A 25,391-nucleotide genomic window follows, 5' to 3' on the forward strand; every position below is an offset into this window, starting at 1 on the left:
CATTTTAACCTTTGACCCTTCTGAAAATAATGTATTATGTTTGAATCTCTTCAACCTATAATTAATTCAAAACGTTACTTCGGGGAGGGAGGAATATAACTTATATCTGTTCCTTTCATTAACTGTCAACAGAATTCCAGGTCAAAGTACAGCAAAAATATAAGAAGGCAAAACAGCCCCCTTTTGCTTTTCATGTATACATTACTCTTCAAAACATGATGAACACTTTCTTTAGAATAAGAAATGCAATTTAAAGCAGTGATCTACAGCACAGATATCACGTATTGCTGACACACCACATGCATTCAAAATTAAATTCAACAGTATGCATTCCCAGATTAAAGTGGGGGAGATATCTTTAGCTCCCCCACACACACCCGCATTACATTAACTATTTGAAATATGACTGCAATGGATTGATCAAAATATAGGCAGTGAATTGTTTCCTTTGGAAAGAGAAAGCTGCCAAAAAACCCCACTGCTTGAGAAATGATTTTAAGGAAAACTGATGCCTCAGTATTTCCAGCAGCCATTGCCTCTGTTCCTGGCATTTCCCGCTGGAGAACACTTGTCCTTTTTGAAGCTTCTGAGTCTGTTCAGTGACAAAATTTAGTCATTCCACCACAAGCACCCTGAAAAACTCCCTGGCCTAAACTTCAATTGTTCTTGTATGTTCCAAAGATTATCAACTTACAAAAGTAACTTTTAAAGGAGCATTGATGAGTAGTCATACTTGGGAAAGCCCATGCCCCATTTTCTCAATCTTGTTTTAAATATATTTCATCTTTCAAATTTCTACCACGTAGAGAAACAACCCTGTTTCCTGGGTGGGGAAGACATGTAAACATCGCTCCATAGGCCTTAAAACTGCATTGCAACCTATGCTGTCTACTTATAGCCCAATTCATTCTGAAGGAGCAATTTCCTGGTCACATATACATGTCTCGGTAGCTGAACATTAAGCTTGAGAGGGCAAGAGTGGATGGATGGTAGAGGAAGACTACCCTAATGTTCATGACAAAGTGCATTTCAACTGCCATCAGAAGCAATGACAATATTCCTCTCCCACAGAATTGATTGCACTAACTCAGAGGTCCAAAGTCCTACTAGAATCTCTGAGGCACTCTTGGTTCCAAGAGACAAAAAAAAAAAAAATCACAATTCATTAGTCTTTGCAGAACTTTAGACTGAGAAAACTAACCCGTTTATTATTTCTCAGGAAAGCCGAAGCTTCATTTTGATAGGGATCATATTCTCCATTTCCTCCAATCTTCTCAAGACTCACAGTGTTGAAATGGGAACTGATCTGCCTATAATGGATTGCACATCACCCAAGGAGAATCAAAGGCTTGGAAAAGGCATAAAGTATATTTTATACTGTTTCACAATGACATTTATGGGAGAGGGGGCAAAAACATGAGGTTTTATTGCTGTTTCAGTACAAAATATAGTATAGTATCTAAATGAATCGAAGATCACCAAAGCCAGGATTTTCAAACGATAAGATGAAGATTGTAGATGTTGCTCAAAAAAGAATTGGACAAATGGAAAAAATATAGGAAGGTAAAAAAAAAAAGTTAAACTTGGGATATTAGTTGCATATTGAAACTTGGGGATCGGGACTGCTTAGTCAGAGGAGCTCCTGGTGAGTGGACATCTTTACCATTTCCACCTTGACTTAACCGGTCCTCTTGTAGACTAATGGTTGAAAAACGATTGGAGTTGCCAGCTACTAAGTTAGTAACACCATCACTGCCAATGCCAACATTGGAACCCGTCTGACTACCATTCACATAGTCAAATGATTTACTGGAAGAAGCACTTGCAGTTCGGATCAGGCTTACACTGCTGGCTTTTGGTACCACCTGCCCAGCAGGCAAACTCAAATGTTTCTTTGTGGGAGTAATTTCAATTGCATCTGTACTGAGGTCAATTGATTGGTGCAGGTACTGCTTACGGGCAGATTCTCGAGGGCTGTCTGTGGATTTGGTAGCCAAGATGATCTCCTTATCCTTGGCCAAAAGCCCAGCAACTCCTTTCCTTAAGCTGCCCCTCTGAGATGTGGATGAAGGTTTGGTCCCAGGTGGCTGGCTGCTAAGTGATGCCCCAGAGGAAAACCCTTCATCAGCGTCATTGAAGTTCACAGACTCTTCTCTTCCACTGACTCCTTCAGCATCTGAAAATACCAAAGACCCCAGAATAAGAAATTGCAATACTGTGATTCAATTTTAAAAGTGGATAGGATTCCACTCAGGTTTTTTAAAGCAAAATTATGTTGAAAACATTTTGGAGAAACTTAAAAACTTCAGGTTACAGTGTTTTTATTGTAATTGTTTTTATACTGCAGTCTGGAACAGAATGAATTTATTACACAATGCTTAAATGGATTAAGTTTCTAAAAGGTATGCCTAGGACTGTGTCCATAAGAATAACCTTTCTCAAAAAGTCATAAACCATTCATGTTTTATTACATATCTACTAATATGTAAATTATAAAAATGTGTATATGGCTATAATCCTAGCTGTACTTATTAATAAGCATATTAAATACTGTATAGAGAACTTTTACTTCTGAGGAATGTTTATGATTGTTTTTAATGAATGTGACCAAAAACACATTCTTCCAGGAGTAAATTCATATGGAAATCTTCCTGCCATTCCCAGTGCTAAAGATCAACCTAGAATGGATGTGCTGGTACATAAAATTAGGTCAGAATTCATTTAAATAGAAAATAGTGGGTTGTTTGGCTACTTTTAGTTTGTTTGATTTCATTTTTGAACCTCTGCCTATTCTAAATGCCAAAGGGGCAGTTCTATTTCAGTATTTGTAGGGGTTCTGTGTAATGGAGATTTTGATGCATGCAAGTATTCCTGAATGTCAGCATCTGAGTACTATTTTATTAATGTGTGTATTTAACAGTGGTGCATGTGTCGCTGTGAGGTTTTGTAAGAATGTTTTTGCGTATCAGAGTAGCACTGGGTACAAGATGGGTGGCATATAAATTTAATAAATATACATTTTTAAAAAATTTCTGGACAGTTTCAAATACTGACCCATTATCATGGAATTAGGACAATGTGGAAGTATTATAAACAAGTGAACAGTTTATTTACAAAGCAGAAGCAAGTCTCCATAGCTGATGCTGTGTCTGTAAAATATTATTTATTTTTAGCTAACCAAGTGCTTAACCAGCCTCTCAGATCATTCTCTCTTCCAATCAACTTTTTGGACACCATTATTTTAACTTAATACTGTTCTGTTTTGTACAGTAAAACTCAGTTTACAATTATTCTGACATACATCATTTCTCCCCTATTTCAAAAATCTCCTCTGCGAAGTAATCATATTGATAAATGTAAATATGTAGAATTAAATCTGACAGCTGAGAGAATGCCCATTTTACAGGCTGAAAGGATTTTTTTCTATTTCCTCAGCAATGTTGATTCTTTTACTTCATCATTTTAACATTTCAAACATTAACACAACCGTGTCCTGTAAAATAAGAAGGCTCCTTAGATTAAAAAAAAACAAACCTTGAGCCTTGTACAATATTATGTTTAAAAAACAAGCCACTTTGCAAATGGTATTCTTCACACAAAAAGTTAAAAAGCCATTTGAAATAAAAGAATGTCCTGAAAGCAAATCTGCCTTTTAGACCATGCAAAGCTAAGTGAAAGTGCTTTTGATTGAGCAGCAGTAGCTGCTGCCTTCCTACCACCACCTCTCTTAACCCCTCCTTACTTTAATGGAGGGAACACAATATCCAGAGGTGTTTCTGAGTCAATTTCCATGGATACATCTCAAGCCTTACAATCAGTTTGCAAGGATAAAATGACATAAAGTGGAAGAAATATTGTTGTTTGTCAATGATGTTTGCAACATTACTATTTAGTATAATTAATAAAATTATCCCTTCCGTTCGGAGAAAAGAGTCAGAGAGGCTCGGTGTAAATTTTCCGAATGCCACCACCATGCAGAGGCCAAGGCAACTCAACAGTGCTTGAAAGTGAAAAAGGAGGAAAACAACATGCAAGGTAGGTCCTCTCAAGCCATCAAGTATTCAGAAGTTCAATTTGAGCAATATACAGATTTACTAATGACTATAAATATATTCTTTTGACTTCAATGGGAACATAGTCATTTGGGAAAAAGCTTATTTTTCTCACAAAAAGTTCAAGTATATTCCGAACCAAAGTTCTTGTAGGTAATAAAGCTTGTCAATATAAACTCAAAAGGATATTTCAACCATTTTTTGGAAAAAAAATTTTAAATCAATGCTAGCTCTGCCCTCAACAGGTACATGGTTCATCAATGCTCCCAACATTATTATTCATATTCAAAGCTGCTCTTACATAATCTATGTAAGAGGAGTACATGCACATTAATCCTCTCAGTATTATGATTACTTTTTATTAACTTACAGAGAATATTTACGTAAAGTGACCCAAGCATGTTGTAAAAAAGACTGATTATTTATTATATACTTGGAATATTTAAAATCAAGGATAAATAAGGAAGTTCAAATGAAAACAATTTTATTATGATCATAGACCAGTATAAGAAAGATAAGATTGTGTCATTTTATTTACAGAGTTTTGAAAAGAAGCAATATTTATCAATTTAATGCAAAATCAGCAAGATCACCAAAAGAGAGTAATTTAACAATGTGATTTCCTTTTATGATTAAGAGAAGACCAATCTTTTCCTATCCCAGACCCCCCCAAAAAAGATTCGTTCACAAAAAATATGATTTTTAAAATACTTTTTTGTGTAAGTTATGCTCACTTTATTTATCTAGAAAACATTTAGGCAACAACACCTAATCTAAATATATCTAACATATTAAAGAAAGAAGTACTGTGGCATCAAAGCAACTCTTTTTGAAAAGAAGATTTGAGAATTTGTGCGAGAATTTCTGTACCTTCTTCTGGTCATGCACATGCAACATGTAGTTAGTACAACAAAATAAAACCAGTGGGAGAAAAGTTGTGGTTAGGGCTCATTTACTGGCCATGCTCAGATTCACTCAGTTCTAGGAGTAAATTCTGAATTTCATGCTTCCATAGTTTTCCAATAATGCCTCTCCTCTTCAGACATCGTGAACTCTGATTGCACGATGGATTCAGATGCAATAAATAAGGAATCCTAATTCTAATGCTAACTCTAAAAGGTTTGTTTGCTTTGTTGTTTAGTTTGTCAGGCGCAAGAAAACAGGAGCCAAGACAGTTCAAATGAATACAGGTTTAATACATGCTTTCTACAAGACTCTGAACTACTAACAGTCAAAGGAAAATTGGCAGTAGATAAGAGTCAATGGAATTCAAGGTGGGCTGGACTTAGATCTCTTGTGGGCGTGAAGGGACTCGAGATTGATGATGACGTGCTTGACCCCTCCCTCGGGCTCAGCTTGGTCATCTCCTACATAGCTTTCCTTGGAGCAACTGTGAAGCATGTACAGCACATAATTTGCAAATGTTATTAAAGTCTTAAAATATCAGCAATGCCAAAAAGACTACACTAAAGACAGAAAAGAAGCACTATAGAAATAAATTAGGGGGATATGCAGATTAGCAAAGTATAAATTTATAACTATAACTTAGAATGCATTGCTATCTGAATACTTCTGCACCATCACCAAGAGGACAGTAGGTTAAGGACGTGCAGAGAGTAAAATGAGAATCTCTTAGTAAAGAGTAAAGAGTTAACATGAAGAATACCACTATACAGGGCTATAAGATTTTTTCTCTCTTCAAGTTTATATTACCTACTTCAAGACACAATCCTATAAATAGCACAATGGCAATTTAATTCCACTTCAATCCACTGAACAGGTGATTAAACCATTCACTGAACCGGAAGTTTGGTATATAAAATGGTAAGAGAAATGGTTTCCCCTCCCCTTCTAATACTAAATTACAGTTAAAGTATTATTTTATATTCTGTAAAGCATTCCAGGTGGTGAAAACAGCATCAATATTTTTACTTGACACATTTTTATTATATATATCCATTTGTATATATACAAATATATTTATTTATTGTATATATACATTTATATATCTACAAATGTATATATGTATACATTTAGCAGACTTAACATGCTCACTAGCAGGGTGTTCCAGGATGCAATAGAATGAATGGATGATCTTGGAGGATGTGAGAAAGAGATTGCCGATGAAACTATCAAACAAAAAGCGCTTAATTTAACTTAACTTAAGAGGAAGACACTTAGGAAGACCTGCCCTAATTGATCAGAGGGTTAAAAGTGTCCTCCTAGACTCACAGCTAAGATTAGAGCAACATCTGTCAGCTGTGGCTACGGGGACCTTTGCACAGGTTCACCTGGTGTACCAATTGCGACCCTACTTGGATCAGGAGGCTCTCCTCACAGTCACTCATGCCCTTGTCACCTCACGGTTAGATTATTGCAACGCGCTCTACATGGGGCTACCCTTGAAAAGTGTTTGGAGACTTCAGTTGGTCCAGAACGCAGCCGCGCAAGCTGTCGTGGGTGCACCTAGGTACACCCACATTACACCAATTCTCCGCGAGCTGCACTGGCTCCCTATTGGTCTCCGGTCACAATTCAAGGTGTTTGTTATTACCTTTAAAGCCCTACATGGCTCAGGGCCAGGTTATCTTCGAGACCGCCTTCTACCGCATAGCTCCCAGCGACCGGTAAGATCCCACAGAGTTGGTCTCCTCTGGGTCCCGTCAGCTAAACAGTACCGGCTGGCGGGCCCACTGGGGAGAGCCTTCTCTGTGGCTGCCCCAGCTCTCTGGAACCAGTTACCTCCTGAGATCCGGACCATCCCCACCCTATTGGCCTTCCGAAAAGCGGTGAAGACCTGGATTTTCTGGCAGGCCTGGAACCGTTGATCTCGCTGTTGCGATCTGGCGAGATCTGGCCATGAATGGTGTGAATGGGTTCTAATTGTTTTTAATGTTTTAATGTTTAATGTTTTTATATATGGTTTTTAAATGCATTGTAAGCCGCCTTTAGTCTTCAGAGAAAGGCGGCATACAAGTTGAACAAATAAATAAATATTAAATTAGTCTTAAAATAAAGTAGATTTTGCTCATCTAGTCAGGTTTCCTGTCTGGTTTACCCAGAAGGGCTGACATCAATCTTGCAAATCTGAAGGTACAAAATTCCTGCCTCTCCTAAGTTTTTTTCTCTGACCATTAAGCGACTGCGGTCTCCTCTCTCTTGTCTGATCATTCTCTAAGCAGAATCTTTCCCTGATCCCCCAAGATCATCAACACATTACATTACAAAGTGATCAAAATTATCAGGTTATTTTAACCATGCTAAGCTAGATATTATACAGATAGTCAAAGTTCAAACTGTTAGAATAAACAGCTCCAGGCCTAAAGCTAGGCCTAAAGGGATATGTGCAGAAAGAAGGAATGAGAAGAAAGTATACCTGTGGTCAATGGAACATACTCTAAAGCAAAAGGGAATTCTGCTCAGGAAGAAAGAGCCAGGATCCTCCCCAAGCAATGGCTTTACTGACTTATGCCACCTTATCTCTGTCCTACCCTCTTTTGTGGCTGGTGTCAAGTTGGGCTCCGGTGAGCCATGCTCAGGGATCCTGAGCATCAGTACGTCCCCCTCTTGCTTGCGTTTGATCCCTAGGTCTGTGGAGCCGTGCAGGATCGGAGATCCGGGAATGCTCATGTCAGCATCATTTGAGAAGTCAAAGCCATCTGGGATTCAACATATAATATTTTAGTGTCTTTCTACTCTTTCCCTAATCATTACAACCCAGGCAGGGAAATGAAGGTGTACACGGAATACAGAAAACCAGAAAAAACAGAAAACAGAAAACCTGCATTTTTTTCAAAGAAGTTGAACAGCATCATAAAAATAAGTGGATATGATGTGCCATGTGCAAGAAGACATAAATGCAACACTTCTGCAGTGAGGCTGTACATGATGAAGGATTTGTAAAAATAGGATTAACTTGTTTTTATTATGAAGAATTCAGAATGAAAACAAAAAACAGAGAATCAACAAGTATTGTACATAAATATTTAACAAGGAATTTAAAGTTTAATAAAAGTTCAAATTTTATGTTTTTGCAGTCTACTATATATTTACCAATATAATTGGTAAAAAAAATAATCAAACCATACCCACCCATAACAGAAATTGGTATATTTCCAATTTAACATTTGCTCTTTTTTTTTTTTTTTTTTTTTTTTTGCTGGCAGGGGTGAATTTAAAAGATTTGAAGTTGCTCCTTATGAAAACTAAAAGATTCTTAAATTATCCCCACACAAAATACTTGAGATTTATCGTTAGGTTTGCAGAGCACAGGTCCTGAAAATATTAGTTTGAATTAATATTAAAGTACTAGTTACCATTTTATCAATGAAAAGACAAAGTGAACATTTTCAATATTGTGTAGCCTTTTGTTGGTATTTTGGAATTTTATACATACACACACCCCTCTATTCCATTTTTTTTTAAAAAAAGAGCAACACACATCCCCAAAAGTCAGATATAGATTATAAATTATGAAATAGTTTGAAAAAGAAAAAAAAAGTCTAATTTTTTCGAGATACTATGTAGCTGGATTTGCCCTCAAAATGCCATCAAAGTAATTACCTTCCAACAATTTTTTAAAAAGCAGAAAGATCCAATCCACTGAAAGTAGAAAGTAATTACAAAATTTTTAAAGTGCCATTCAATTTCCATACCATGATATACCACTTAAATCACTTAAGTTTTTCTGGATTTCCCAAAATATAAAATAGGAAGAATTCTTATTTCATTATAGTATGCAGTCATGATTACACATTTGTACATATACATAGATAATTATTTTCTGTATGTCTGTATACCTGAAATGAATGCTCAAACTCAGGCTTAGAAACTAGCATTTGCCAGTGGAGGGGAATGATACCATATTACAATTTTCACTTTGCATTATAAAGACTTACCTTCTCTTCTCCAGCGATGTCGGCGGATTGAAGCTGTTGTAATAGCTGTCCGAGAAATTCTTGGCACTGTTGGAGTAACCTCTACTTTCAAAACCTTCTGTCCTCCTTGTGATGTATCAGGAGCATCAAAAGGTAATGAATTCTTCATTGCATTTGCAACCTATTACAACAGTAAAATGCTGTGTAAGTGTCGGGGACAAAAGATCAGGTCCACACATGAAGGTCCAATGAAACTGATTTATTGCTGCTCCTGCCTATGCACAGGAATATTTTCAGCTAAGGGTTAGCACTTGCTAGAAGTTAGATAAGGTCAACAGAATTTAAAGGGAATTGGACTTAGCTCACTTGTGGCTACGTAGAGATTCTAGGCTGAACCCCCTTTGAACCCCACCCCCAGGTTCTGCTACTCCTTCTGCTACAGTAAGTTGGCAATCAAAAAAGAAATTAAAGGAGGACTAGAGAAAAAACTGCGATAACCAAATTTTAGGATTTATATTAAATAACTACAATCCTTGTAGTTATTTAACATAAATCTTTGCATTTTTAAGTTTTGTAGTTCCATGTCAGGATATGTACTCCCTTCTATCTTCTGCCAAGTGTGTGTTGCTTTTGTCAAATTTTACTTATAGAGTTGACAAATATTGTACTGTATTAATTTTGGTATAACATATTTAACTAACCCTTCTGCTACTGTAAAACTCTAGATGAGGATATGTATGTAAAGCCACTATCAAAGTCTCTTTGATTGTACTTTCTGTATTACAACTGCCAAAAATCAATAGTATAGTTTTCTCACTATTTGGGAAAATCATAGTGTCCCACAACTCAAGGATTAGACATGGAGAAGCTGGCCTTCTACTTCCCAAGATTTCCTTTACATGTACCCTTCTTGCTACCAATCATGATTTGTTAACCTCGTAACAGGATATTATTTTCTTTACTCTCCCATTTCCATTAGTCGAATCAGATGAGTAGAAAAATCTTAACTATGCTTTATCTAGAGATGCTAACTTAAAAAAGAATTTTATACCAGTTCTAGCACAAATGACACAAAAGTTTCACAAAAGTTTCTTCTTTTCAGTGTCACTGAATCACTTCTTGGGGCTATGCTGGGTGGTAATACTACCATATGAGCTGCAATGCTGTTTCCAGGAGCATTACGGTGGGAAAGGCTTGTTTATAGAAACTGGCTATGCAAACCAACCACCCTTTGTCCATCATGATAAACTATGTAGGGTTCACTAAAAATGAAAGGAAATGCTTTTGATTTTCTGGGAGCCATATGAGGGAAGTGGGAGCTTCTCAGCTCCAGATCATGTATACAACCATAAACCATGTAGAATTATTTTCATTCATATATGCTGTTTAAAATGTATAAAATTTGCTTTACTAAAAAAAAAAAATCCAGAAGGCTGAAGATCACTGACAGACACCCTGTTTTATGACTAAGATTAGAATAGAGATTAAATTATAAAGAGGCAAGCACCTTACTTTTCTTTTTTAATAAAAAGGAGAACAGAAAAGGAAAGATTTAAAGTAAAAATGCAAATAGAATGAAGTACAGCAAATATAAACTTTTTAAAAGGTTGGAAAGAAAAAAATTCATTATTATATTATTAATATTAATATTATTAATAATACAATTATTAAATAGAATAGAATAGGAATAGGAATAGGAATAGGAATAGGAATAGGAATAGGAATAGAATAGAATAGAATAGAATAGAATAGAATAGAATAGAATAGAATAGAATAGAATAGAATAGAATAGAATAGAATAGAATTTTTTATTGGCCAAGTGTGATTGGACACACAAGGAATTTGTCTTGGTGCATATGCTCTCAGTGTACATAAAAGAAAAGATATATTCATCAAGAATCATAGGGTACAACACTTAATGATAGTCATAGGGTACAATATTATTACAATATGAGCATATCAGAAAGGACTTTCCATCAGATTACTGTTTGCCTTAGCTTTTTCAGTTTAGTCAAAAACAAAAGCTGAATTCAAATGAATTCAGTCTATCTTTAGGCTTTTTAATATATTACAGAGAGCTTTTTTTCTTTTTTTTCTTTAATTTATATGCCGCCCTTCCCCGGAGACTCAGGGCGGCTTACAATGCATTAAGCAATAGCCTTCATACTTTTGTATATTTATACAAAGTCAGCTTATTGCCCCCACAATCTGGGTCCTCATTTCACCTACCTTTGAAAGGATGGAAGGCTGAGTCAACCTTGAGCCTGGTGAGATTTGAACTTGCAGTAATTGCAAGCAGCAGATGTTAATAACAGTGCTTTAGTCCACTGTACTACAGGCTCCTATTATCAGCAGAATTTATTTTTTATTAAAAATTGATTTAGTAGAGCATTTAGTTATTTACTAAAGGAACATTTACTAACAAAAAAGGAATTCAAATTGTTGTCTTCAGAAGGATACTATTATCTAGTCAGCAATAATTCATCAACAAGCATTTAACCTAATCTAAAGGGAAGATTTAAAAAATGCAATCTCATTTGACAAGGTGATTCCCTTGCAAAAAACATTAACATTTAATTAAATCTAGGCAAATCACACACACATTTTCTTCCAAATTGTACACACACACCTATGTTTTCTTTTCATGAAGTATGTTCAGGAACTTAACCTCTGCTTTTTATTTTACAAAGATCACTTCTTGGTAATCCCAAAACAAATCTATTCCTCTACCCACCGCCAATCTAGAAGAGAAAGATAAACTGAGGGTTCATGAAGAGGATGATTACTGGATCAAAGTGGCTTGCCAGGAGAAGACTTTAGCCCTTTCAGTGTCTCCTTAAACAGGCAGAAACCAATCTGCTGGTCATGATTGTCAGTAAAGAAAAACAAATGACATAGGAAAGTGGACATTTTCTATTTTCAGCATCTTGTTTATGTAGCCAGTAAAAGACCAGTGACCTACATTCAGAAAAGCTGGAGGGGAAAAGGAAGATTTCCTTCTTAAAATAATTATCATGCTGTTCAAGTTCAGAGAAAGGCCTAATTCAAGTTGTACCACAGTTACTAGTCTGTTAGTATCTAGCCATATGCCAAAAGTCTTCCCAACAGATATGCAAAATGCAGATAAACAAGCATACACATAATCCTCAATTTACAACCACAATTCAGCCCAAAATTTCTGCTGCTAAGAGAGACAGTTTTACAAACTTTCTTGCCCCAGTTGTTAAATGAATCACTGCAGTTGTTAAGTTAGTAATATGGTTGTTAAGTGAATTGGTTTTCCCATTGACTTTTCTTGTCAGAAGATTGCAAAAGGGGATCACGTGACCTTGGGATACAGCAACGGTCATAATTATGAAGCAGTTGCCAAGCATTCAAATTTTGATCATGTGACCATGAGGATGCTGCAATGATTGTAAGTGTGAAAAATGGTCATAAGTCACTTTTACTTCAGTTATTGATTCAAACGATTCTAAACGAATGGTTATTAAATTAAGGACTACTGTATACATGAACAACACACAAGTGTACATCTGCATGATTCACAAAAGAGTGCTTTCAATAAGCGTTCAATAAGTTCAATAAGACTGCAGGTAGCAGTCAAACAATGGTTGCAAGTAATATAATTATTCCCCTGTTAACCAATATTCTGCTAATCTTTGCTTTATAAGAGACTGAGGAACTCTGGATTGTAGCCAAGTGGATGAAATCAAAGTGTACAATTTATCACGAGATTTTGTTACAATGTGCACAAGCTATTCTGCTGAAGGTTCCTTTGGAAAATTTTAGAATATTACATAATTCATTCAAAGGTAACTATTAATATTACAATTATATGCACAATTTAAACCTCATGAACAGATTACAGCCTATCTCCTTACCAGCAGTGGCTGAGAATAGAGTTCAAGCTGAGCTCGATATATTATATCATCCAGGGCTTCCTGACCAAGTTCCCATTGTCCATTGTAGCTATATATGGATGCAAAAGAAATAACACAGTGCATTATTTTTGTGATCTTGAGCTTTCCCCCATCAGTTAACTTCCAAATATGCCCTTTTCTGCTGTTTTGGTTTTGCTAGTGCTAGCTGTAAGATCCTAAGTAAATAGCTGACTCATGGGTACAATTCTTTCTTGCTTCCTCTTCCTTGTGTATTTCAGTCAGGATAATTTCATTACTAACATTTTTGACATAGCAGACAAAGAGATGTTAATAATAACTGAGACATCTCACTGGTTCACCCATCCCCTGGAGTCCCCAGTTCTGCAAACATAACTTGTCTTAAGGGACCTTCAAAAGTTCAGAAATGATATGGCCAACATCACTTCAGGGGGAGAAGATTCCACAACATGGACACACAACAAAAAAAGGCCTGATTCCTAGGGCCTACCAAATGCAGCTCCCTAGATGACAGAGCCCATAACATGCCATGGCGGCACAGTGGTTAGAATGCAGTATTGCAGGCTAATTCTGCTGACTGCCAGTAATTTGGCAGTTCGAGTCCCACCAGATCAAGGTTGATTCAGTCTTCCATCCTTCCAAAGTCAGTAAAAAGAGGACCCAGATTTTGGGGGACAATATGCTGAGTCTGTAAAACCACTCAGAGAGGACTGTAAAGCACTGTGAAGCGGTATATAAATCTAAGTGCTATTGCTATTGCTATGCCCTCTCTGTCGGATCTGGTGAGATGGTAAATGAAACTGGAGAGAGGCTCAAATACCCATGCCGTGAAAGGCTCTAAAGATCAACATCAGCACCTTGAATTGGACCTGGAAATAAACTGGTAACTAATGCAGCTTGTGAAGCAGAGATATAATGTGTGTTCACTGCATTTTGAACCAACTGAAGTTTCTGGATACTCTTCAAGGGAGCCTTATGTAGAGCACATTACAGTAGTTCAACTGTGAGATGGCCAGGACAGTAATGACCATTAGTAGGACCCCTCAATCTAGGAAAAGTGCAACTGGTAATAATCAAGTCGAAACTTTCCAGAGTTAAAACTCAACTTCATGGCAAATGTAAGTTACATTTTTCACAGCAGAAGATAGCACAAATATTTTAATCAAAAAGAAAAAAATGAAAAACATGTTAAGTACTCTGCTAGAGGGTTACTGAGGTGGTTCTCTTGCATTCACTGCTGTTTTTTCAAACCAGACAAAATATATGTATTTTCATTTGTATTTAGGCCAATGAAATACGGTATTGTCAAACAGAAAAGCAGAAAAATGGCCTGAAAGAAGTCCACTGTCCACTATTAATATTTTAATAAGCACTTACTGTATCTTACATTTTATTCCTGAAAAAATATGAATAATTTGCTCAAAAACAAAGAACAGTTACTTATCCAAAATTTAGATACATACACAGCGTAATAGATTCCAGTGAGTAACTGAACCATGAAGTCAGGATCCAATACTACTCTGCAGCCATCTTCCTTCCAGCATTTTTCATTTTGCCGTGGAAATCCACTCACACAGAGCCTGCAAAACATAAAAGCATTTCTAAAAATTAAATATTTATCTGTTGAGTAAACACATTTTCTTATTTTTAATTTTGTATACATAACTCTAAAGTACAAACCAAGGTATTTCAATAATAATATTCACTTATAGTTTATTTATGTGTTTTTATAGTCCCGGGTAGTATATACTGTTGTGAGAAAACTACTCACTTAAATTGGAAACCAAAGTATTTGTGATGCAATAAAGTACAGGTAACCCTTGTTTAGCAACTATTCACTGTTAGATGGTGACTTACAACTGGTTCTCATACTGACAACCAATGCAGCATCCCCACAGTCAGGTGATCAAAATTTGGGTGCTTGGCAAGTGGCATATATCTATGATGGCTGCAGCATCCCAGGGTCACATAATTGCTTTTTGCAATCTTTCCAGCCAGCTTCTCATAAGCAAAGTCAATGGGAAGAGCCCAATTCACTTAATGACTGCACGACTCACTTAACAACTGCAGTAATTTGCTTAACAACTGTGGCAAAATAATTTGTAAAATTAAGCACAATTCAACAACAACAACCTTGTTTAACAACAGAAATTCTGGTCCCCCAATTGTGTTTGTTAAGTCGAGAACTACCTACAAATGTTTTAATATATTTAATTCAGTAATATCTACATAAATAAACACTTAATTAAGACATTTATTTATTTATTTATATATTAATTATATTATATTATATTATATTATATTATATTATATTATATTATATTGTTATGTTATGTTATGTTATGTTATGTTATGTTATGTTATGTTATGTTATGTTATGTTATGTTATGTTATGTTATGTTATGTTATGTTATGTTATGTTATGTTATGTTATGTTATGTTATGTTTCTATACCGCCTTTCTCCCGTAGTCCCGTAGGACTCAAGGCGGTGTACAGTCAAGAAAAACATAGACACACAAACATCATAAAATTGCTAATTAAAATTATTACTTAGTTTGGTCAATCAAATAAAACCCAGAATTAGATAACATTTAAAAAATCATTCACATGTTCGTATGTTTAGCCCCGCCTGTTGGAACATCAGAGTCTTGAGGGCACGACGGAAAGCACGGAGATCAGGGATATTCCGTATCTCCGGGGGCAGTTCATTCCAAAGGGTTGGAGCCCCCACAGAGAAGGCCCTCCCCCTGGGAGTCGCCAGTCGACATAATTTGACTGACGGTACCCTGAGTAGTCCCTCCCTGTGAGAACGAACTGGTCGGTGGGAGGCTATTGGTGGCAAAAGACGGTCTCCTAGGTACCCAGGTCCTAAGCCATGGAGCGCTTTAAAGGTGATAACTAACACCTTGAATCGCACCCGGAAGACCACCGGGAGCCAGTGCAGCTCGCGTAGGAGAGGTGTTACATGGGCGTAACGAGCTGCGCCCATAATCACCCGCGCGGCTACGTTCTGGACCAGTTGGAGCCTCCGGGTGCTTTTCAAGGGGAGCCCCATGTAGAGAGCATTACAGTAGTCCATACGGGAGGTAACTAGGGCATGAGTGACCATGCGCAAGGGACGCAACTGGCGGATCAGGCAAACCTGATAAAAGGCACCCCTGGCCACGGCTGTCAAATGATCTTCTAAAGATAACCGTGAATCCAGGAGGACACCCAACTTGCGGACCCTCTCTGTGGGGAGCAAGATCTCATCCCCTATTGTCAGTGATGGTACTAGCTGACTATACCAGGACGCCGGAAGCCACAGCCACTCGGTCTTGGAGGGGTTGAGTCTGAGCTTGTTTCTCCCCATCCAGATCTGCACGGCCTCCAGGCAACGGGACATCACAGCAAGGGCATCATTGGGGTGGTCTGGGGTGGAGATGTATAGCTGTGTGTCATCAGCATATTGATGAACACTCACCCCAAAACCACGGATGATCTCGCCTAGCGGTTTTACATAAATGTTGAACAGAAGGGGTGAGAGGACTGACCCTTGCGGCACCCCACAAATAAGGTGCCTCGAGGTTGACCTCTGCCCCCCTGCCAACACAAACTGCGAACGGTCAGAGAGGAAGGAGGAGAACCACCGAAGCACGGTGCCCCCTATTCCTAACCCCTCCAGCCGGTGCAGTAAGATACCATGGTCGATGGTATCAAAAGCCGCTGAGAGATCTAATAGGACCAGGATAGAGGAGCAACCTCTGTCCCGAGCCCTCCAGAGATCATCCACCAATGCGACCAATGCCGTTTCCATGCTGTATCGTGACCCGAAGCCCGACTGGAACGGATCTAGATAGAGAACTTCATCAGGGTATCAGGGTAGTTGTCGCGCCACCACACTCTCAACAACCTTCGCAACAAAGCGAAGATTGGAGACTGGACGATAATTTGATAATATAGCCGGGTCCAGGGAAGGCTTCTTGAGGAGGGGCTTCACAACCGCCTCTTTCAAGGCGGCGGGAAAGACACCCTCACTCAGAGAAGCATTTATAATCCCCTGGAGCCAGCCTCGTGTAACCTCCCGGGAGGCCAGTACCAACCAGGAGGGACATGGGTCCAATAAACATGTGGCAGCGTTAAGCTTGCCCAGAATCCTGTCCACGTCCTTAGGAGCCACAGAGTCAAACTCTTCCCAGATAACGCTCTCAAGACCTGCCCCCGTCTCCTCCCTTGGATCTACCCAATCGGAGTCCAGGCCTTCCCGAATCTGAGCGACTTTATCATGCAGGAATTGTACAAAATCCTCAGCTCGACCCTTTAAGGGATCTTCCCGTACCCCCACCTGAAGTAGGGAGCGGGTCACCCTAAACAGTGCAGCTGGGCGGTTTTCTGCAGATGCAATAAGAGCGGAGAAGTAGCTAGACTTCGCCGCTCTTATCGCCACTAGGTAGGTCTTAATATAAGATCTCACCTGTGTTCGGTCAGATTCAGATCGGCTTGTCCTCCAATCGCTCTCCAGGCGTCTTTTCCGACGCTTCATCTCTCTCAGCTCCTCGGAAAACCAAGGAGCTAGACGAGATCGGCATCGGGTCAGAGGCCGCAAAGGCACAACGCAGTCCAAGGCCCCAGTAGCCGCCCTGTCCCAGGCGACCACCAGGTCCTCAGCCGAGTTGTGAGCCAGAGTCTCAGGAAATGGCCCAAGCTCCATCAGGAAACTTTCAGGGTCCATCAGGCGCCTGGGACGGAACAATTTGGTTGGTTCCGTCTCCCTGCAGTGGGTGGAAGTGACTTGAAAGTCCATGTGAAGGAGAGAATGATCAGACCATGACAAGGGCTTGATGTCTATATCCCCTATTCTTAGATCATTCAGCCACTGATCAAAGACAAAAATCAAGTCCAGAGTGTGATTCCCCAAGTGGGTGGGGCCTTGAACTACCTGGGTCAGGTCCATGGCCGTCATGGAAGCCATGAACTCCCGAGCCATCTCCGACATCTCACCAGCGGATGGCAGGTTAAAATCCCCCATAACAATAAGTCTGGGGGTTTCCACCACCACCCCGGCTATAATGTTGAGCAGCTCAGGCAGGACCGCTGTTACGTGGCAGGGAGCCAGGTACGCAATCAGTAGGCCCATCTGAATCCCCCGACCCCACTTCACAAGGAGGGACTCACATCCGGCTATCTGAGGAACAGTGGCCTCCCTCGGGCAAAGACTTTCTCTAATGATTGCTGCCACTCCCCCACCCCTTCCCTGAGTCCTTGGCTGATGGAATGCACGGAAACCTGGCGGGCACATTTCCACAAGGGGAACTCCTCCCTCCTGGCCTAACCAGGTCTCCGTAATCCCTGCCAGGTCAGCACCCCCCTCTGAAATAAGATCATGAATGAGGGGGGCTTTATTTACCACTGACCTGGCATTACATAACATCAGCCATAGACCCAGGGTCTGAGACTCTGAACAACCCGGGAAATGAGCAGTGCTTTGGGGGTCGGAGTGGGCAATCGCTCGTAAACAACGAGTGCGTACTCCCGAAACATAATATGGCCCCCTGCAGCCGTCATATCTGCCCCTCCCATTTACTATACTAATGACCATCGCTTCATCCCCCTGCATCCTTGTCAGATTTCTGTCCCCATCCTCCCCACCATGATTATCAGACCCATTACCCCTTTCAGTGGATTTATGGATCCCCCCAGATCCATTCCCACAATCCCTCCCAGAACCCCTTAAAATAGAACTTAAAGATTTATCTAAAAAACCCCAAAGCCGTCGGTTTTTTGCAAACCACCTCTCAGGGTTCCAAAACCCGTCCTCAAGGGCAGCCCTTGATAACTGAGAGGGCCAGACATGCGAGAGGGGGGAATCTCGCAGTGCAAGGAGCTCCGCAGTTGAATACATGCCACTAAAACAATCCTTTCTCTACATAAAGCTACAATGAAAGATGGTTACAATATCATGGGATGATAGCAATAGCATTTAGACTTATATACCGCTTCACAGTGCTTTACAGCCCCCTCTAAGAGTCAGCATATTGCCCCCAACAATCTGAGTCCTCATTTTACCAACCTCAGAAGGATGGAAGGCTGAGTCAACCTTAAGCCTGGTGAGATTTGAACTGTCAAATTGCAGGCAGCCGGCAGACAGCAGAAGTAGCCTGCAGTATTGCATTCTATTACTAATGATATATTAGAAAGTGACTATTACCATTCACAATATTTCCTATTTTGCCTGAAAACATCCTACCATCACAAACTTGATTTTTGTAGAAGCTGCCAATCTATTCCCACTGAAATCTCTCAGCAATTATTTCTGCAGTTCAGTAGCAGCCTCAATCAAATTACACCTAATCATACGTATGGAAAGTATCCAAGTAGCAACCGTCAATGTCCACCTAACATTTAACTGCAGCAAAAAAAAGAAAGAAAGAAATCCAGCCAAAGCCAAAGTCAAGAATATCCTTTTAAAAATAAAGAAATTAGAATTTGGCCACCAATAGGATTCTAAAGGGAGAAGAGCTATAAGAACGCAAACTTTGGACTCAAACATCAATTCTCCTTTAAAAAGGTTTTCAGCACCATGGCACTAAAATGTCTTTTTCTTCTAAGGATATTCCACCTGTAACCCAACCCTTATTGGATTTTTAGGATGGATGCATTAAAGGCATGGATCCATATATGGTTGGCACAGATATTGCAGAATTAGAAGATAATTATTGGTTCATCTTAGTGGGAAAAGATGTATAAAAAGTGAAATGAAACAACAAATAAACCAATAACAATAAAGACATGAGTTTATAGGCCCTTTTCATATTGCTTTTGTTCTTGTCATAAATTTATCTAGATCCTTAAATTAGTGGTCCCTAATCTTTTTTTTTTTAATGAAATTTTATTGAATAAAGAGTATATTACATTTCAAACGTTACGGTTCGGCAATGTGTAGTCATATTGTATATTTACAGGTATGGTATCTAATCAATTATCTAAATATTATACAATTTATACGTGAATTTTTATAAAATTGATTACAACAATAATATATAGATTTAATTAGTAATTAAACATTGTCCTAATAGAAGTTAACTTTTGCATTTATTTTTCAACCATCTATACCACAAATCCCAAATCGCGTAGAATTCTGAGTCCTCCTTTCCATTTAACACATACGTTAATCTGCACATTTCTGCACAGTCCAATGCTTTATTGACTACCTGTTCCTCAGTTGGACATTTTTTCTCTTTCCAATAACTGGCATAGGAGAGTCTAGCAGCTGTGACAATATGAATAATCAGATATTTCTTTTTCTTAACAAATGTTTGTTTTAGCACTCCCAGGAGATAAATTTCAGGCAAAAAGTTAATATCCTCATTTAATATTTCTTGGATCCATTTTTGTATTTTTTTCCAGAATTTCCTCGCTTCCGGGCACGTCCACCACATGTGGTAGAAGGTACCTTGATAGTGGCCGCATTTCCAACACTTGGGGCTTGCATTCGAATAAATCTTTGCAATTCTAGATGGTGCTAAATGCCATCTATACAGCATTTTGTACTGATTCTCCTTATAGCTTGTTGCTCTTGTCAATTTAAGATTGCTGTTCCATATTTCTTCCCAATCATCCAAGTTTATCTTTGAGTCGATATTTTTCCCCCAAGCGATCATTTGGTCTTTAAGTATTTCTCCTTCTCTGTCATATTCGAGCAGGTAGGAGTATAATTTAGCTAATAGTTTATTCTCATTGCCCAGCCATACCTTATCAAAGCTATTTGTCCCCGTTTCTATTCCCTCTTCCTGTTTATCTTTCCTATATCGGGATTTAAGTTGTAAATAGGGCCACCAATCGATATGAATCCCTTGCTCTTTCAATATCTCATTTGATTTAAGGTTGCCACTGTTATCTAGAATGTCTTGATATGTGAACATTTTCTCTCTGCTTATTGTGTTTGGGTAGATCATTGCCTCCATTGTAGAGATCCATTTTGGGATTTTAAAGTAATGTTTATGCCTAATTTCTTTCCATGTCTTCATTAATGTATCTCTAATTTTGTGTCGGTGAAAACATATCCCTGCCCCCTTTCCTTTATCCCAGAGGTAGGCATGCCAGCCTCTCAGCAAGTCATGCCCTTCCAGTTGTAGAATTCTTTTGTTTCTTAATGAGGCCCACTTTCGTAGCCATACTAAATTGGCAGCTTTGTGATATATCTCCCAAACTGGGAGCCCAATTCCGCCTTTGTTTCTTTTTTCCTGCAGTGATCGTAACGCAATTCTCGGCTTTTTTCCTCCCCAAATAAATTTCCTTACTATCATATTTAGATCCGAAAAATATTTTTTGTCAATGCTAACTGGTGTGGTTTGAAACAAGTATATTAATTTGGGGAGAATACTCATCTTAATGGTGGCTATCCTACCTAGAAACGATATTTGTAACTTCCCCCAACGGTCCAAATCTTGCTTGATCTTTGTCAGTAATGGTGCATAATTATCCTCCTTCAGGGTTGAGCATCTAGCAGTAATTCAAATCCCTAAATATTTTATCTTTTTAACTGTTTGGATGCCCAAATTTTCTATTAATATTTCCTGTTCTCTTTTCGGGATATTTTTTGTTAACATTTTAGTTTTTGTCATATTTAATTTAAATCCAGATAGCTTCCCGTACTCGTCTATCTCTTTCAATACCTTTGGCCCAGTCGTTAACGGGTCCTCCATAATCAATGCTACATCGTCGGCAAAAGCTTGAATTTTGAAAGTTTCGTTCCTAATTTCCAATCTGCGTATCTCGTTATTTTGCCTAATATTCCTTAACAATATCTCCAGGGCTAATATGAATAAGAGTGGAGAGAGTGGACAGCCTTGCCTTACCCCTTTGCCAATCCGGAAAGTTTTGGTCATATCTCCATTCAGTATAATATTTGCACTCTGCTTATCATAAATTGTTTTTATCGCATTCTCGAAGTATTCCCCAAAATTCATTCATTTAATCTGCTGGATCATAAATCCCCAATTTAGGTTGTCAAATGCCTTCTGGGCGTCGAGAAAGACCAAGGCCAGCTGTTTCTCAGAGTATATTTCATAATACTCCAGCACATCCATCACCACTCTCATGTTAGTTCTGATCTGTCTTCCAGGGAGGAACCCGTTTTGGTCAGGGTGGATCCAATTATTTAGTATTATCTTCATCCTACCTGCTAGTATTCCCATAAATATTTTATAGTCCGTATTAAGTAAGGAGATCAGCCTATAGTTCTTTATTTGTTTGGGGTCGGTACCTTCCTTTTCTACTAATGTGATTAACGCCTCCTCCCACAATTCTGGAATCCTGGAGCCTCTCAGGGCCCCATTGCATATTGCCAGAAGTTTCAGTACGAGTATTTCTTCCAGTTCCTGGTTTTTATACAATTCTCCTGGGAGGCCATCAGGGCCAGGGGTTTTATTGCTCTTTAATTTAGATACTGTCCCCTTCAATTCCTCTATTGTAATTTCTCTATTAAGCATTTCCCTTTCCTCCTCCTTTATCTGTGGAAGTTTCTCTTTGGCGAGGTATTGATTAATGCTATCAATTGAGTTTCCTCCTCTCTATATAATGTCTCGTAATATTGTCTGACAAACTCAAGTTTCTCCTCCTCTTCCTCTAGTATTTTGCCTTCCCAATTCTCCAAGCAATCTATAACCCCCTTCTCCTTCTCTTTTTTTAATTTATACGATAACCATCTCCCTGGCTTGTTTGCATTATCAAAATAGTATTGTTTAGATTGTTTCATTTTTTTTGCCAATTCTTCCTGTTCTAATAAATTTAATTTATGCCTTGTTGTCATCCATTGTACTTTTTTTGCAGTATCACTGGGGTCTCGTTGTAGTTTCTTTTCTGCTTCTTCCAACTGGATTAGCAAATCCTTCTGAGCCTTTCTTTTTTCTTTGTTGTTATATATATTATGCAATATTACTAATCCTCTCAAATAAGCCTTCATTGTATCCCAAACACATGTTGAGAGAGTTTCCTGGTTCTCATTCTCCTCAAAAAACAATTGTAAATCTCTCTGGAGCTTTTTGGTAAACCCTACATCTCTAAGGATATGAGTATTTAATCTCCATCTCCTTCGTTTAATTCTGTTTGGGCTCTTCCACTTTATCTCTAATGGGTTGTGATCAGCCCATACATTTGGGGTGATTTCAACTGAGTGGATTTCTAACCCCAAACTTCTACTGACCCAAACCATGTCAATCCTTGAACAGGACTTCTGAGGGTTTGAATAATAAGTGAATTGCTTATCGTTCGGATGTAATACTCGCCAGAGGTCTACTAAATTGTGCTCATCGACTAGGTCAAAAAAGGTTTTGGAGAGCCTTTTCCTTTTGTTCTTTTTCACTATTCCACTCTTATAATCCATTTCCGGGTTTACTACCCCATTAAAATCACCAATAATGCAAATATTTCTAAGCTCCAATTCGTCTATTTTGTGGCTTAATTTCCTATAAAATTCTCCTAAATTCCTATTTGGAGCATAAATAGCTACTACTAAAATTGGGATACTGCCCCTCTTAATTTCAATTGCCAGTAGTCTCCCTTTATCATCTGAATATTTGAGTTCAGCAGCAATTCCTTTCTTTACATATAACGCTACTCCCCCTTTTTTTTCTCTGCTAGAGAGATAAAGGTTTTGCCAAATTTCACAAATTCCAAATATTTCCTCTCCTCTCTCTTTATATGAACTTCTTGGAAACATATTATTTCCGAAATATATTTAATTAGTTTTGAGAATGTTTGTTTCCTCTTCCCTCCATTATTTAGACCATTGACATTGACAGACAGCAATTTCCAACCCTCCATTTTTCCGACTAACTACCTAGTTCTTATTTGTCCTTACGGCTCTTTGTGGTCTTTGTCTCTTTCCTTTGGTTTCTTTAACTTCTTTCTCTTCTAACTCCTTTTCCTCTGGTGTACCTTCTTTGGATTTTCTTAACTGTACGTTAATTTCTTCCTGGGAGGCTATATCCAGTTCCTCCTTACTACTTTGGTCTTCCTCCACACCCCTCAGCTGATCCAAAAGTTCTTGTGCGGAGACAAGACTGTCAATCTTAATTCTTTTCTCTTGCCAGGTGATGAGCATCCCCTCTGGTAAAATCCATCTGAAGGGGATACTTCTCTTGTTTAACTGTATCGCCAAGAACCTATAGTCCCTTCTCAGATCTCGAACCCTCTTTGGAACTTGCTTCAATACTATTACCTCTTTGCCTTTGAAACTTATAGGTTCTTCTCTTACTATATTGTATAGCATATCTTTCACTTTCTTCCGGGCAAATCTGACATGGACTTCTCGAGGGAGTTTATTCCTCCTGGCATAGTTGGTTTGCACCCTGTAAATTTCATCCAACTCTTTTATAATATCATCTTTGTCCTCTTGTAGTATTCCAGCTATTAAGCCCACCATAACATTTCCGAAATCTTCGTCTTTGTCCTCTATCACGTTTTGAAAATGAAGGTAGAAAGCTGCCCGGTCCATCTCAAGCTGGATAATAGAGTCTTCCAACTCCCTATTCTGTGCCATCAATTTCTGGTCGATCGAGTCGAGGTTCCTTTCATTCTGCTCCACCCTCGTCTCAACCTTCTTTATCTTTTTCTCATTGTTATGAATGGACTCCTGAATCTCACTCATTTTCTGGTCAATAGAATGGATATCAGTTTTTAATTCTACATGATTATTAGTCATCTTTTCTTGTAGCAGGAGCATAGTTTCTTGAATTGTTGATAGAGTCACCTGCATTGCTTGAATGGTTGGTAACATTGCTGGTTTGTCCGCTTTTGTTAACACCTCAGTGGGTTTTTGCGGAGCTGGAGAGGACATTGTTAATGCAGGATTAGATGACGTTTTCTTTCCAGCCTTAAATACTGCCGAAGAAATGCTTGTCATTTCTTTTAAGATTCTCTTCTGATTTGTCAAAATTACCTTGATATTCTTCCAAATTATCATCCACTATTCTCTCTCTAGTAATAAGATTCACCTAATTCATCCAATCGCGGATTTACCCAATCTCCATATCAACTCACAACATTTCATTCAGCTATTGTTAATCAAAGTTGTATATAAATATAGGCTAGATATAATACAATAATAACTGTAGGTTAAATATAGTTATCTAATCCAGACCAATATAAGTTAATAAATACTCAATCCCTTCAATAATCAATTTTCAATGTTCATCCAATCGTGCTATTGCACACTTATTAAGTTCATTAAATATAATCTATAATTTATTCTTATATAATCTAAGATAGATGTAGATATAGGTATCAATTTAATAGAGATAGAGAGTTGTTTGCAGTTTAAGAAATAAGGTTATACAATAGCGATGGATTAAGATCTATTAGGCTTTTTCAAAAAGAGTGGGAGAAGTTGCCTAAAATAGTTAATATCTATATAAATAAAGGAGTGATTATAGAATAATAAATAAATTAGTATTAATAATTAATAGCAAATTCTATCAATAATGTTTTAAAAATTCATTACTCTTATTATATAATTAATTACTACCACAGTCAAAGAAGTTCTTCCACGTAGAGAGATATTTCAGTTAATTGAGGGGAAATC

General features: G+C 38.2%; 1 protein-coding gene across 4 annotated transcripts in view; it reads right to left on the reverse strand.

Moving 5' to 3' along the window:
• Positions 1-1,161: 1,161 nt before the first annotated feature.
• The window catches only part of HYCC2 (hyccin PI4KA lipid kinase complex subunit 2), a 77,998-nt gene continuing 53,768 nt past the window's right edge, over positions 1,162-25,391 (reverse strand). For 2 of the 4 annotated variants that reach the window (XM_034430478.3, XM_060688096.2), the window contains exons 9-13: positions 14,292-14,408; positions 12,811-12,898; positions 8,951-9,110; positions 7,544-7,711; positions 1,162-2,176 (exon numbers count right to left, since the gene is read on the reverse strand). In XM_034430478.3, the coding sequence (XP_034286369.2) occupies positions 1,578-2,176; positions 7,544-7,711; positions 8,951-9,110; positions 12,811-12,898; positions 14,292-14,408 (1,132 nt within the window). In that variant the 3' untranslated portion in view covers positions 1,162-1,577. The remainder of the gene's footprint in view (positions 2,177-7,543; positions 7,712-8,950; positions 9,111-12,810; positions 12,899-14,291; positions 14,409-25,391) is intronic. The other 2 variants (XM_034430522.3, XM_087885025.1) reach the window with 1 other exon arrangement.

Source organism: Pantherophis guttatus, chromosome 1 (assembly GCF_059756535.1).
Source record: "Pantherophis guttatus breed Tessera chromosome 1, ASM5975653v1, whole genome shotgun sequence".
NCBI lineage: Eukaryota > Metazoa > Chordata > Lepidosauria > Squamata > Colubridae > Pantherophis > Pantherophis guttatus.